The sequence below is a fragment of the Catharus ustulatus genome, chromosome 6, assembly GCF_009819885.2.
Source record: "Catharus ustulatus isolate bCatUst1 chromosome 6, bCatUst1.pri.v2, whole genome shotgun sequence".
Taxonomy (NCBI): domain Eukaryota; kingdom Metazoa; phylum Chordata; class Aves; order Passeriformes; family Turdidae; genus Catharus; species Catharus ustulatus.
Genome location: NC_046226.1, coordinates 23,736,337 through 23,751,769, shown reverse-complemented (window position 1 = coordinate 23,751,769; position 15,433 = coordinate 23,736,337). Strand labels below are relative to the sequence as shown.

General features: G+C 55.6%; 1 protein-coding gene across 2 annotated transcripts; it reads right to left on the bottom strand.

Annotated features, from left to right (window-relative positions):
• Positions 1 to 104: 104 nt before the first annotated feature.
• On the bottom strand, positions 105 to 10,847 carry PGF (placental growth factor). Of its 2 annotated transcripts, none has more exons than XM_033063595.1 (7): positions 10,768 to 10,847; positions 10,559 to 10,598; positions 9,798 to 9,994; positions 8,268 to 8,344; positions 6,680 to 6,709; positions 6,527 to 6,589; positions 105 to 5,844 (listed from the first exon to the last, which is right to left on the bottom strand). In XM_033063595.1, exons 1-7 carry the CDS (start codon positions 10,831 to 10,833, stop codon positions 5,823 to 5,825), a joined length of 495 nt encoding a protein of 164 aa, XP_032919486.1. In that variant the 5' UTR covers positions 10,834 to 10,847; the 3' UTR covers positions 105 to 5,822. The 2 variants fall into 2 exon arrangements, with proteins under 2 accessions (XP_032919486.1, XP_032919487.1); XM_033063596.1 differs by having other exon boundaries at positions 6,570 to 6,589.
• Positions 10,848 to 15,433: the final 4,586 nt, after the last annotated feature.

Genomic DNA, 15,433 nt, shown 5'->3' with positions numbered 1-15,433 from the left:
CCGGCGCCGCCGGGCGGAGCGGCAGGGGCGCGGCAGGAGCGGCGGTGCTGATTGGCCGCGGATGAGATCATCATCACCATCATCACCATCATCATCATCACCATCATCATCATCACCATCATCATCGCCCCCTGCGGGATCCGTGCCCGGGTCCCCCCACCGGGCTCCCGCCCCCGCTCGAGGCAGGCGCTCCCTCTCCGTTAACGCGCGGTGAACGCCGTCGCTCCACTTGCTTTGTTGTCATCCTTATTCACCATTAATTGCCCTTAATTAACTAAGCTCCCGTTCATTAAATGATGCCTTTGCCGCCGCGTTTCCTTCCTCCCATGACGCGTAATTAGCTGTGTTTTGATTAGCCTTTGTCTCTCTGCCGTCTGCCCGACAGGTGCACCCATTCCAGCCATAGTTAAGGTGGTGGGTGTCTTCCTTCATCATGGCCAGCCCAGGGTACCCCTGGCTCTTCCCGATTTCCTCTTTCAGCTGTGTGCCTTTGGCCCTGACACTGGGCTCTCAACCAGCCCTTCTACCAGCTCTTGCAGACTCATTGGGTTTTACAGACTTATTCCAAATGTAAAGCACAGGGAACATCAGCACAAATGCATTAAGGTGCAGCAAAGTGACAGCATAATCGAGATCCCAGTTGGTGGTTAATAAATGCTTTGTATGTGGAAAATATCAATCTTTGGTTTATCCTATAAACATGTATTCCTGCCCTCCTGGCCTAGCTTTTTCTTGGAAGGCCAGGAGGCCTTACAGGATCTGCTGGATCACTGCAGTTATTAGTGAAGATTTGCTGAACCAGGAGTGTTCAAGTGATTACTACCAACTGGTTGCTATGTCTGTGGGATGGTTGGTCCCATAAAAGGTCCTGGATAAATAACTGGAGGTAATAACTCCCTTACCTGCAAAGGGAGGAGAGCTGGAATGAAATCTGAGGGATACCCTTAGAAAAACTGTGCTAAGACTGTTTGGGAAGAGGGAGGCCCCTGCATCTTTGCCCATCCCTTACTAACCTATGCACAAGTCCCATTGAAACACGAAATGATCCTAAGATGGGGGTTTTCATTTTGCCAGGAGCTGGCCCTGTGCTGTGCCATCACAGCCACGCCAGCCTGGTCAGTCACTGTGTTCAGCCCCTGCTGGACCTGGTACTTGCTGTGGGACTGGCAGAGGGGGCACCCAATGGTGGCTGACCTGTGGTTACTTCATAACTCACTTGTAGGGGATCTCCCTGGGCTCAGGTCCCCTGGGCAGGTCTTTTCTCCAGCCCAGCCTGTTAAGAACAGAACAGGACAGTAAACATCTGCCTACAGCTCAGTTCAGCATCCAGCAAACAAACATTGTCTTTCTTACAAAGACCATTTCTTTGGGAGTATGAAAGTATTAACTGTGCCTTAGAGGGCAGGTCTAGGAGGACGCAAAGCCATCTGCTTTGTAAGACAACTCATTGCCCAAACACGATCAGTGTGCTTGGTTCTTTGGTTTCTCCTCAAAATGCTTCCAGGTTCCTTTTCCAACCTCTGCCTAACAGACACCATTTCTTTCTGCCCAGCCTATTTATACCCCACAGTCTCTGGGGTCTTTTAATTCCCTCCAGAGACTGGAGGCTCCTCTTTGAAGCGAAAAGTCTGAGCAGGCAAGAAGTGAAGGAGAGTCAGGGATAAGAGCAGAGATGCTGCTGGCACAACTCACCTGCCTGGCTTCAGCAGATCTATGCGGGCCTGGAGAGGACAGAGAGCACAGGAAAACCACAAAATTCAGCACAATGTATATGTATAGTGGTTTGGATATTGAGGTGATGGTGGCAGGGAGGTGTGTGAAGAGGAATTGCCAGGAGGGTACAAAACTTGGTTAATTTCTTCATCAAACACCTCTGAAGCGGCCAGAAGGAGTGAGCCACAGGCATCAGCAGGAAGTGCATCAAGAGTGTTCCTGTGAGGAAAGGCCTTACAAGGGAAGAAGATTGTACCAGCCCTGAGGCACAACTGCCTTTACCTCTGGGCTTCTAGGTTTGCTTGTCAGTGCTGGACAGAGGACATTAAATTTGGGGGATTACTTTTAGATTAGCCTGTTAAAGAGCTTGTGGTCCTTAATGCAAAGTGGGAACTGCCAAAACAAAACCAGCACAGACAAATAACAGGGAGAGGAGTGACAACTGCCTTTTTTTCTCACAGGCTAAAACTGACACATGAGAGCTGGCAAAAGCTTAAAATATGCTGAGACTGCAAACACCACTGGCTTCAACAGGCAGGATTATGCCAAACTATGTGGGGCTGCAAAAGACTTGTAAGTCACAACCAAGAAGTTAGGACCAGTGTTTCTTTATTTGCACGGAGACTTGTGGGACACCTGCACAGACATGGCTGGGATACGCTGCTGAGTGGCAGCACTCTGATGGCATCCTGTGCTCAGGGAGACCAGAGATAACCAGTGAAGTTTTAACATCAGGGCTTCATCCACTATGATGCTACATCTCTGAGCCCACATCACCTTTACAGTTGCTTCCCAAAAAAACCATAAAATTTTGTTCCTGGTGCATAAGGCCGCTTTATGTTTTGTCTTCCTATAACTATCCTCCTAAATCATCTTACTGCAGCTCTGGTTCCTAAAGCCTTATTAAACAAACCTTTGCCCTGTAAGGCTGGAAGATACAGGGAGCCCAGGGACGTTGATAACCCAGTGCTGTGTTGCTCCTGTGGGACAGCTGCCTGTCTGCAAGGGGTACACAGGCAGGGAAAGGATGAGGGATTTGGGAGCACTGGGGCTAGAACGTGTTTCTGCCTGTCCGTGGTGGATGCTGCTGGCTTTGGGCTGGGGTATGTCACGGTCCCTTTACAAGGGCACCAGTCTCCCCCTACAGTCCTGCACTGCAGTGCCTGGGGGACATGGGGCTCTGTAGATGTAGCTGACTTTGTCAGAGTGCTCACACATCTGCTGTGGCCAAGGACGGCTGCCAGGAGCTAGTGGTATAAAAATGCTACAGCCAGGACCACACGGAGGAGGGACAGGCAGACTGTGGTTGGTCCCCTGGAGAGATAACACAGGTATTGGACACAAGCCCTGGAGCCAGGAGCCCCTGTCTCCCCCTCAGAGCAGCAGTCTCCCACCCTGATCCTCCTGTCTCCAGGTGTGATGTCCTGCTGGAAGTCGCTGCCACCCTGGCATGAGGGTCTTAGGACTCCCAGCTCTGGCAGGGATAAGGAAAGGAGCTAGCATTTCCCTGGGAGTGTGATGCCTGCAGCAGTCACAGGAACTTCATGAGCTAGGGCTCATTGGGTTCCTGTTACCTCCAAGGAGCTGGAGGGAGCCCTGACAGCTGGAGATGCAATTCCCAAATCTCTTGTGTAAGTGATGTTTCCCCCTGCTCCGGCCCATCACAGCTGCAATGCACCAGCCACATTCCTCCCAGCACCCACATTCTTGCTGTCCAACACCCCGTGCCATGGGAGGAGCAGGGGACAAGGCCACACATAGCACCCAGGCAGCTCAGGTGATGGAGGGAGAGAAGCTACACAGGGGTCTGTGCAAGGCAGTGCCTGGCCCCACCAGAGCTGCCTGGAATATCTCCAGGCAGCAGCCAAGGAGGTGACACCAGACACCAGGAACTGTTTGGAAAGGCCACTGCGTGTTAGCATGTTTGAATTTGTTTTAATCCTATTATCAGTCTTGATAAACTTATTTTTATTAATTAATATACTTGGATTTATGTAACTTCCTTTTTTAAATGTTTAATACTATGGGAGTACTAAAAACAATACAGAAACCATCACATATATTCTCAAGTGCTGCACATGGTTCTCCTTGGCCTCAGAGCAAAACCAGCCAGGCAGAAATGACACACAGTGATGAGAAAGCCTGTGTGGACCAGGCCACCACACAGTCCACATAGGCTCTGAGTGATATGGGAAGGGGAGCAGCAAGTTCCCCTCATCCATGAGGTAGTGAAGGAGGAACTTCGTGGGCTATTTGTGAGGCAAAGCCCATGTAGGCTGTGCTCCAGGATACTGGGGATGCTTAGAAATGGGATCCAAAAGGGATCCAGCAAGCTCCTGAAGGATATGCCCAGCTGCACAGTTACAGCTCATACAGTCCATTCCCTGCTACATGGTGGAAGTATGGAGATTCACATCACCTTAACACCCACCTCCAGCTTTCCCTCACAGGGATCTGCCCTGTCTCCATGTCCTTGTGCCAGCCTCAGGCAACACCAGCATTATGGCTTAGAGAGGCAGCCCTGTCAGATGTGGGAAGGAGCCACCTTGGACCCCAATTCTTGCTATGTTAGGCTCCACCCTTGTTCCTCAGAGGAGGATGAACCACAGGTCCCATCATTTAAGGGTAACCTTGAAGCCTTTGCAGATCTTGCCCTCCAGTCTTTTGTTTGAAGCTTTCAAAAATGACCCTTGATTTTGTTTTAACCCAGTACCAGGAGTGCCCCACAAATATGTGGGTGCCCAACTCATCTCTAGGGTTTCCAGCTGTATGCACTGCTCCAGGATATGGCTTGCACAGATCAGCATGGGATGCATTTGGCAGACAGCCCATGATCCCCTGCAGTAGGGATGAGACTGGGGACAGGAAGATTCTCAGGAGTACTGCTTAAAGCATGGAAAACCAGGGGCTGTGGCTTCCCCCTGGACCTGGGCAGAGAGCTGGCTGAGTGGGGAAAGCAGCAAACAGTCCCCACAGCCACCTCAATGAGGGCCACCAGCTCCTTATACCCTGAGGGTACTCCCAATAAGGAAAGGGGGCCGCAGGCCAGCCTGTCCCCGTGTCAGGTAATTGACCCTTGGTGGGGTATTTTCTGAGTGGGGCAGTTTGCCTCCCAGTGCCCTAAACTTTGCATCAGCTCTGCTGGAGAGGACAGGACACTAAGCCAGACATTTGGACTGGGGCGAGAACAGGATGGGCATGGTGATAGGGAGAGGTACCAGTCCCACACTGTGGTGTGGAGGGGAAGGGCAGCTCCCCCAAGGTCTCCCAGTGCCAGTACCCAACTGAACTCCAGCACATGGATAGCCCCCAACCCGGGGAACAACCTGCTCATTGCCCATCTCCAGCATCACACCAAGGGCAGTCCCCTGGTGCTGCAGGATTGGTGATGGGGACAAACCCTGGGTCACTGCCCTCCTCCAGCCTGAGTGAGTGCCCATGGGGAAGTTCCCTGCCTGCAGTTGCTGGAAGGCAGACAGGAGCTGCCAGCTCCCATGTCTGACCAGCTTTTATTGAACAGGGCAAAGCTGGGATGTAGCTGTGAATACATGAGGACCCCAGTTCCCTTCTGTTCCCAAGCAGAACAGCTTCCCAGGCAAGATTCCTGGCATCTGTCTGGGATGTCCCGTGCCAAAGCTGGGACGGATGCAGCCCTACAGCCTTGCCTGCCCCAGATTTCCTTCCTCCCCAGCTGCAGAGCATTGGCCAGACAGAGAAGTTTTGCAGGTGCAGCCCTGTGAACTATCTCCACTCACTCCCACATCATGCTGTCCTCCCCAGCCAGTTCCAGCAGCACATCCACCAGCTCCTCATTGCCCCTAGAATGTCCTCAAACACCAACATACTGCTTGAGCTCCTCATCTTCATCCCCAGGCTTGGTCATGAGTCCTTTTCTCTTGCTGCCAATGGGGCAGATAGGGCAAGGGAATCCTCGGTTCCAGGCTGTGTTCCCACCAGGGCCAACCAAGAGTACAGTCAGCTCTTCCGTGCTGGAGTCCTGCTCCTCGCGCAGCTTGGAGGGATGTGACTCCACAGTTCCCCCATGCTGGGAATAAGGGCAGCTGGCTCAAACCTAGGTGGCAGGAGCGAGGCTGGGGGCAGGGCAGAGGCTACCTGCGTGGTGTGCCACATCTGCAAAGAGAGCACAGCATGGGGTGAGCACAGCCAGTATAGGAGGCTCACCTGCTCTGCCCTGGACCCCCCTCTTTGTGCCTGGCCCCTCTGACACAGAACTGCAGGGGTAGGGATTGCAGGCAGCCTCTGGGGAGGAGTGAGGGTGATGGGGCTGGTGCTGGCTTCAGACAAAAGGGGGAAATGTAAGAGGAAAGTGCTAGCCACAGGTGTCATACCTCAAAAGTGCCCACAATGAGTCCAGCCTCTGCTGGGAGTTAGAGAAAGTGAGGTAAAGGGCGGAAAGAGTAGAGTAACCCAAACAACAACCAGTCAAGGACAGCAGTAATGACACAGCTGGCAGCAAGATGAGGCTGAAACTGGAAATTCATGGATCCATGAAACCCAGCATGGTCTGTGATGGAAATAGAGCTAAGCACAGTCAAGTCACCCAGCCCATCCATCCCCATTCTGCCCAGCTTTGAGCTGCTGAGACTGGAGACTACCAAGCACCTATTGAGTCTTTGGTAAAAGGCCTGTTTCCCCACAGCCACTGTCCCCTCCTGCTTTCTTCTGTGTCTGTTTTCTGCACAAACCTTTCACTGCTCATAGGTTCAGTAAAAATCTAAATGCTTAATGAAGACACTCATCCCAAGAAAATTGACCCAGAAGACACCACCCATACCAGCCCCTGTTCACTTACACTTCACAGTCTTTCCGTCCCTTCTTGTCTTGTCTTCTCTTACCTCGGCCCTTGGACCGCCTCCTTCAAAAGGAAAGTACCATAAGAAGGGCTGATGTGTGGGAGATGAGACCCACAAACCCAGCCAGTAACAATGCTCCTGATGTCACTTACCTTCCCAATCTCATCAAGTCCTGCCGGGGCCTGCAGATTGGGAAAAATGACAGAGAATGGTTATTGGACAGTGCTGCATGTTGAGCTGCAGGAGCTGATCCCTTGACATGCCCCAGTGCACAGCCCAATCTACCTGCTATCATTCATGTTTAAAACAAACAATATCTCTTCTCTAGACCTTACCAACTCCTCGGTCAGGAGCTGACTGCAGCAGGCAGAGAGAAGACAGAGACAGCAGAGGGACTGCTCAGCTTAGGTTACTACCCTGGGGATGTGACATTTTGCCAGTGAGGCTGGGGAGGGCAAGTTCAGTCCTAGTTGCTCCATCCTGAGTTACAAATGGGGTATTTGCTGCAGTCTTGGTAGTGGATTCTCAGCCATGACATCCCCCCACTCAGCCAGGACATCCACCACGCCTACGTTAACTACAAAAGGGTGTGGTGTACAGGTGTGGAAAGCGGATTAGGAAGAAGCCAAAAACTGCTGCAGAAGGCAGCCTGCACAAGTGCTCATAGGAGATCCCCTGGGAGTTACCCTAGGTAGGAAAACCACAAAAGTCTAAGGAAATTCCCTGCATGGGAAATAGCTGGAAGCAAAGAAGGAGGCAAGTAACACATCTGTTTCTTCCCACTCCCCCTTCTGCATCTACTGACAGGCAGTCCAGACAGAGACTGCGTGGAGCTGGGGCCACTCCAGTACAGCTGCTCACAAAACTGCAGGGGAATACCAATCTGGGAATCCTCAGGATCTTCTTCCAGGCAAGGATCATAACTAATGGCTGCCCAGCATGACACTCATCCCCCAGTTTTCGCAATACTAAATCACCCTTGGATCACAATGAAGAGTGATTACCAGGATCCCCCATGAGGCAATGCTGGCGTCTCTATGGCAAGGACCAGCTGCAGGTGGCACTGGAGCTGCTCCCACAGCACTGCAGTCCTCAGGCAGAGGCCCTGTCCTGCCCAGGCTTTCACCACTTTTGGGACCAAGGGTGCCAGGAGTCTGTGGCAGGTTGGTGCTGCACATCCATTCCAGGCCAGGTTGCCACTGCGTGTTTTAAGCTTTCATTTGTTGGCTTGGATGTAAACCTCTCCTATATCCCCAGGTCTGTATGAGGTAGCCTCACCTAAATGGTGGCCCAAGACTCAGCTGCTGAGCTTTCTCTTTGGGCCTTGGTCACACTCAGGCATTCTACGCCATGGAGTTCCTCGCTGAGCCACCACCTTGGACGTGCTGTCACACACTGAACACCTACCTGAGAGCCACCAGCCTTGCTCCATTACCCACAGGCAGATCCTGTGGCTAAAGGAGCAGGTACCAGGCATGCCAAAGCAGCTGCAGGGATGGGGAACACAGCCCTGCAGACGTGCATGATGCCTGACCTGTCTTCACAATGGCATGTAACCCCTCATCTGTGGGGAGCAGGTGCAGAGATGTGGTGCAGCCTGCTGCTGAACAAGGGCCACAAGCACCAACAAACCCTAGCTCAAAGACAGCAATAAGGGGTCCCAGCACAGCAAGGGCATCCCTGTTCCACACACAGGCTGAGATGGCAGGGTGCTCTTGCTGGAAACCCAGGAGTCCCTACCTGCACTCGCACTGCTTGTGCTCGGTGAACGCCATCTCCACATAGGGTGCCTCCCCGTTTGGCTTTATCTTCAGGAGCTGAAAGAAGAGCAAAGGTTACTTCTCAGGCAGTGGCAGGAGGGGGCTGGAAGGACTCCTGCACCACTGCCTTGCCACCCCAGGCTCTTGGGAAGATGCATGTCTAACCTGTTCCTCGGGACCTCCAACAACAGAGACTCCACCTCCACACGTAGGCAGTACTGGCCCGGCCCAGCTGCCCTGGCAGCTTGGGAGGCTCTGCTAGTGCCGCCCCATGTCTTCAAGGCTTTAATTTAAGTCCCATGGTCTTGGGATTTCCCAGCCTTAGAAAAGATTTTTCTATCTCTGCTTTTCTGGAGAGCTTTCACGTATTTTACCCCTTTGCACACCTCCCTTCTCTGACAGAAATAACCCTCCAGTCATATTTTTCAGCCCAATCCCATAGCTGCTTCCTCCTCCTGGACCCCTTTCCTACAGGACTGAGTTGGAATTGACTGGAGTCGGTACCACAGTGTCTCCCCAGTCCATGGGTACAGTATTCGCCCTGTCACATGTCACAGCCCAGCCTGAAGTTCAGCCGGGATATCCAAGGGCCTTACAGGTTATGTTCATCTTTTGTGTGATCCACACTAGCCCCCTGCTGAAGTGTCTGGCATTTCCACCCTGTACACAGCAGCAGGATCCCTCCCATAGAGGGAGACCTGCGCTTGGAGAGCTGACTCCTGTTCATACCAGGCTTTTGTTCCACCTCAGCCAAGAGCTTTTGGAAACTGCCATCCTGCCTTCCAACACATCTTCAACCTCAGAGAGACCAAAATCACTGGTGATTTATTGCAGGCATTCCCTAGTCCATCATCCATGGCAAAGCAGAGCTTTTCCCTGGTCCCTGCAGCATCAGCAGGTTGATCTCTGGCAGCTCAGTGCAAAGGCTGCCGTGTGAGGACAGCTGCTGCCTGGTACATGGGGAAGAGTCGAACAGCCCAGGACCTCCTGCCCCAGATCTCACAGCTCACATAGTGGTGACTGAAAACCCAGTTTGCTCAGCCCTTCATGTTCACCATGCCCCAGTGTGGGGGCATTCATGTCAGCACCACTCCAAGCATCACCTGATACAGGAAAGCCTCACTCCTCCCTTCGATTCAAGAACAGTACCTACTTTGTCCCAGCAGGCAGTGACAGCAACTGGAACATCCCCCAGCCCCACCACAGGACAGGAGAGGTCTGGAAAAATGAAAGCAATGAGCAAGACAGACCACACAGAGAGAAGGGAGGGAAGGAGGGAGTGAGGTCAGTACCACCAGGGATGACACCTGACCTCAGGGGAAAGCCCAGAGAGAAGGCAGAGGTACCCTACTGGCTTGGCAATGCATTCGAGCATTTTTAAGTCCTTTCTCTTGCTAGCCACGCTGCTGCAATGTCTAGAGGATGCAAAGCTGCAAGTTCACGTTCCCTGCACTTGGAGCAGCCCTCCAGCTCTCCGGCACAGCCCTGGCCCCGCAGCAGCAGCACGTACCTGCATGGTGACCGTGCTTGTCTCCACGGGGACGCAGCGGAGACCCTCGTCCCCACAACAGCCTCCACAGCGCTGCAGGGACACGCAGGAGGGTCTGAAAATGTACTCCACCTCGTTGGGGAATTCGGTAATGACGTCCACCAGCTGCTCCAGAGGCCGGCAGAAACTACGATTCCAGATCTCCCGAAAGGTCAGGACTGCAAGAGACGAGGACAGGGACTGTAAGGAGGTGCCCAGAGAGGCAGAGCCCAGCCGGGCCGCTGCCGGGGCAGGTGCGGCAGCCGCCGGGGGGGTCCTGCAGCCATCACGGAGAACAGGGAAGCAAAGGACCACCTTGTGCTCCCAGTCACCGTACTGTGCACACCACTGTGCTCACACAGCCACCCCAGCAGGCTCTTTCTCCCTCTGTCCGCCAGCTCCGTCTCCTGCCCAGGCACTCTGCCCAACCCCGGCCTCCGCCGAGAAGGGGCTCCCCCGCTCCTCGCACCTCGCTCGGCCGGACAGCCGTCCCCCGGGGCTTTCCAGCAGGGAGAGCTGAAGCGGAGTGCTCCCACCCAAGACCCCGCACGCCGGCAACCCAGCGATTGGGCTGCGCTCCGCTTCGGTCTGCGGTGGTGCCCGTGCCTGAGGCGGGCTGGGGGAATCCAAACTCCCCGCTGCCTCCCCGGTTATCACCACGGGACGCCGGAGGTAACACAGCCCTCCCTGGGTTGCTGCCCCCTCCCAGCCGGGGCACCGGCGGCCGCTCACTGCCAACTCACCGGGCGACTCTGTGCTGGTGGTCCCCCGCTCCTCCGGGGCCTGCAGGGAGGGAAAGGAAAGCTCTGGAGGGGCGGCACGGGGACACCCGCCGCCGCCCCCCGCCCAGCGCCGGGAGGAGCTGTCCCGGCCGTCGCGGCCACCCCGGGCAGCCGCACCGTGGGTCCGGGCTGCCCCTGCCCCGAGCCCCCTCCCGCCCCTCGGCTCTCACCGGGGCGGGCGGTGCCCCCAGCGTCCCGGCCACCAGCAACCGCAGGAAGGCGCCGAGCAGCCGCATCGCCGCTCCCACCGCCCCGGCACAGACTCGGCGCCGCCACTATCGCCCTGCCGCCCCCGGCATGCCGCCCCGACCCCGGGCCACCGGCCCCGCCGTGCCACCTCCGCCGCCGCCGGGCCATGGGAGCGCGCCCCGCTCCGCCGCCGTATTTCACCGCCACCGCCCCGCCGCTGCCCCGCCCCGGCCCCGCCGCGGGGCGGGAGCAGGTGCCCGGCCCCGGCGGCCGCGGGGACGGCCGGTGCTCCCGGGCGCGCCGGAGCCCCCTCCTCCAGCGGCCCCGCACCGCCTCCGGCCATTACTCCATCGGGCTCCCGGCACTCAATTCACCGTCCCGTGCCCGGTGAATCCCCGGCCGGCGAGAACCATCGGGGCTGTGTTTGGCTTCTCGGCTTGCTGTTTTCGCTGCCCCATGCCCATCCACCCATTCCGTGCCCACCTGGATCCCCTGCCCCCATACAACAGCCCCTTTCCCACCCATCCTCTTCATTCTTCCACGATGCCCTGTTCTCACTCAGACATCCCGTGACTGTACATCCACCCCCTTCCCCCTCAAGCTGCCCCGTGCCTGTTCCATCAGCCCCTGCCGCTGGACCCCTGCCAGAGGTTTCCAGGCCCCCCAGCCTCAGGGACAGCATCCCGGTTCTGGTCTACTGCTCGGAAAGGAAGGGGACAAACCCTGTTGCCAACCCAAAGGAGCTCTGTTGGCCTTTTCTGTTCTATTTTTAAGCCCCAGAGGCCAGGGAAGCTGGAACTATGGGAGGTGTGATGAGATTCCAACAGGCAACACGATCCCGATCCCTCGTGGGCTGCGGGTCCCAGGGAAATAACAGGCTCTGTGTCCGTGCCAGGATTCACATTTCTGTCCTCCTGGGAGAGTGGGGAGGCTGCTTCAGGGCTTCCCTACCCAACACTATGTGAGGTCTGGCCCTGCAGCATGAGGATACCAGCGACCTGTTCCCAGCCCTGTGGGATCTGTCCCCAGGGGATGCAGGACATGCCAGCTGCCTGCTCTCAGCCCCGTTGGGCCATGCAAGCAGCAGTGACTCAGGCGCCAGCAGGACCTGGGCTCCATCAGGAGCTTCTAGGCATTGGTATCAATGAGTGTGTGACAAAGCTGCTGGAGCAAGGCCTGGCAAATTAGCATGGAGATGCTGCAGAGATAAGCTTATAGAAATCCTAGCCCCACCGCGGGGAGGGTGTGCTGCAGTTCATCACTCAGCGGAACAGCACCAACTCAGCAGCTGCCAGGGGCTGCTGTGGCGGTGTTCAGCGCCTGTTCATACTCCTTCTCCTGGCTGGGCAGCAAAGACCAGGTACATCCTTAATGTGATGACTGGAGCATACCTATGCTCTCCCTCTGCCACTCTATGGACCCTCCTGGGCCAAGGGGACCCCCTCCCCACTTCCCTAGGGATGGCTGTGAGATGGGGTGAAGAGAGCATTTCCTCCCACCCGAGAGCAGAGGCTGCCCTGAGCAGCAGCTGCTGCCAACTCACTGGACAGACAGAATCCTGTTATTGCAAAGACCGTGACCACACGGGGCCTCATGCCTGTCCTTGCAGGAAGGTCCCTTGGGGCCACCTCTCAGACACAAGGCCAGCCTCTGGCGCTGGAGCAAAGGGCTCTCCCCCAGGAGCTGTGTGGCTGGGGAGACCAGCCCTTAATTGCTGAGTGCAGTCCTGTTCCTGGTCTGAAGCTATTTCCTCAGAGGCCTTGGGCAGAGTTTACATTCCTGGGATGAGCATCCACTTTCTAGGCAGTGTGGAACAGAGACAGGAGAAGAGAAATAATATTTGGACACTGGTAACCTGTGATCAGCAACATTCTCCTGCATATGGGAGAAACATCAATCTGGTTGGGGTCACAGTTGCTTGCTTTCCCCTTTGCCATGCTCCTCCCCTGGGAGCCAAATCTGCCCTTCCCCAGCCGCAGGATAGGGCTGGAGGTCGATGCTATAAATGCACCAGCATGTCCCTCGCACCGCTTCCCACTCGGCTCTGGGGAGCAGAGTTACGCACTTTGGGAACAAGGGACAGAGGAAGCTCAAAGAACCAGCCAGGGACATAAGGCAAATAGAGACATTTCCATAAAGAGCACATGCCTCCCCTGCAGTGAGCCCCATGGCTGCTGACTGAGAGCATCGCCTCGAATATGCCACTGCCTGCCTGTGCCACCTCCCTGCCTCGCTAACAGAGCTGAAGAAGGAGGTGGGTGGGGAATGATGGTGTGGGTGAGCACTGGATGTCAGGTGGGGAAGGCCAGCCCTGGCACCCAGCTGCAAGTATGCCATGGCACAGCCCTGCCAGGGAACAGTGTCGCCTCCACGCCTCCTACACCTTCAGGGTGAGTGAGGGGCAAGAGCAGGGCCCCTGGCTGCCCGAGAGCACTGAAGGAACCCAGAACAATCAGCTGCTCTTCGCTGCAAAACCCCACCTTGCTCATTGCAGGCAAGATCTCTCTTAAGTAATCTTTTCCATAAAACAGCCATTTTTCAGCATCAGAGTTCTCTCACGGGCATCTTACCCCCTGCAAAATTCCACCTTTGGCATCTCACACAGAAAGAACCCAACAAAAACTTGCCCCTGCATCATTCTTAAGCCGACTGTTGCCAGGACCTCCTATATCACTCCTGAAGTCCTCAGAGAACACCTGTGAAATCCTCAAGGGTATTATTTTTGTTCTGCTGCTATTTAGGACACAGGACTCAGTCTCATCAAAACTATAGGCTTCTACCAGAGGAAGGGCCAAGCCATCCATGATCCAGTGCCCAGCACAGTCACCCTCTGGTGTTTGACCCCAGTAGGCAAGAACCCCGGCAGCAGCTCCCTATGTCCTACACTGTGACAAGACTCCTGAGGTCAAAGCAGCATGAGGATATAGGGCACTGGGCTCCTCACACCCACCCATCACCCCAGAGCTCCCATGTCTCACCCATGTTTCATTTGATTGCTTTCTGTGGTTCTGTGATCTCTTCTTAGGGAGTCTCCTAAGCTCCACTATCAGTGAGCCAGTCTATAGCTAGCACTGATATAAACCAGGTCAATCATCTGCAGTTTGTGTCTCTAGAGTGAGAATGAGGGTGGGAATGGTCTGGCTGGGGCATCCCCAGCTCCAGCCTCTTGTCACAGGGAACCCAGGTCTCACTCTCAAGAGACTGCTTCTGACTTCTGAGAAATGCAGGGCTCTCCAGTGCCCTTACAGGCAAAGCAGACCTCCAGTGACCCCTGAACAGTCAGTGCTGCTCCTCAAGGAAACAGCTTGCAAACAACCTACCTGGGCACCTGGGCTCTGAAGGACTTTTCAGAGCTGTGCTACAGCAATTCCAATTCTGAGATGCCCTCGGCAGCACATCCCCTGTCCCTGGCAGCTGGCTGCGGTGGCGTCAGTGCCTCTCCCAGCCCAGGTGCGCAGGGGGATGTGTTTGCTGAGGGGGAGGCTGACAATAGGGGGAAATGGGCCGGGCTGTGCACCCCAATGGTGGTGGCTCACAGCCCCGGCCACTGCTGCCCGCGGCAGGCGGAAGCGTCCGGCCTTAGTCAGCCCCGGCCGCACGTGGCAGGAACTCTGCTGTTTGTTTTGGTTCCTGGGGAGGGGAGCTCAGCCTCCCCGGGGACCCACAGCCAAAACTGCAAGAACCTGACAGTCCAGCCCCATGCCTGGGGACATCAGGGTCTGATCCCCACAGGTCATGGGCACTGCAGGCTGGTGTAGGTCAGACACAAGTTTTGAAGGGGCAATGGGATGAGCACCAGGACTGTCTGAGAGCACTCCAGGCAGAGAAGCCAGGCAAAGGGAATCCTTGGCAAGGCTGGGTACTGCTTTCAGACACAAATCCCTCATGGGGGAAGGGGTAATGCTACCAAGAACCATGTCCCTGAGACTGCCAGATCCAAGCCCTGTGAAGCCACGGCCCTCATCCAGCCAGTGTTCCAGGCACAGATCAGCATTGGCAGACATAGTGCCACTCAGCTTAGTGCTCAGTGGCCAGTGGCTGGGCAGCCCCACACTGCAGGGACTGGCCAGGCCATGGGTGTTTGCAGCAAAGCACAGCCCTGGAGTGGGGTGGGGCACTGGAGAGCCACACCACAGCCCCAAGCATACGTGGGTACCTACAGGTAAGCGTTCTGTCAGCAGCCCTGACAGCAAGCACAGTTACCGTGCCAGAACAACAGCCCCATGCACACCAAGGGCCCAGAGACCAGAGCAGGAAGCAGAGACATAGTAACCACAGCACAGCTCACCCTGCTCTGCTCAAGTTCTCTCCTGAAGCCCTGGGTGGGAGCCGTGTCTTCAAGTCCTAGAAAGCCTGTAGGAATTTCTCTCCAGCATCAGTAGAGTGCTGTGCTTGGGAAAAACAAGGCTGAGGGCAGGACAGACTGGTGCAGCAGTGTGCATGACCTTCTGCCACCGGCAGAGACAGAACACCCTGGGCCCTCACAGGGTATGGCAACCGTGGGAGGGGTGAGATTCTCCCAGCAGGAGAATCCCCTCCTCAGGAAAGAGACAGAGGTTTCTTTTCCATCAGTGAACCAAGCATATTCTGTGCATTTATCACATTTCATCTACCCTGGGGAAAGGGCAGTGAACACTGAACAGAGAA

Bases quoted from the DNA above. Each gene is read 5' to 3' on its own strand.
- PGF (XM_033063595.1), bottom strand. From the start codon at position 10,833: ATGCGGCTGCTCGGCGCCTTCCTGCGGTTGCTGGTGGCCGGGACGCTG. The intron at 10,599-10,767 runs GTGAGAGCCGAG...CCCTCCCTGCAG, and splicing joins TGGGGGCACCGCCCGCCCCG to GCCCCGGAGGAGCGGGGGAC. The intron at 8,345-9,797 runs GTACGTGCTGCT...CTCTTCTTTCAG, and splicing joins CAAGCACGGTCACCATGCAG to CTCCTGAAGATAAAGCCAAA.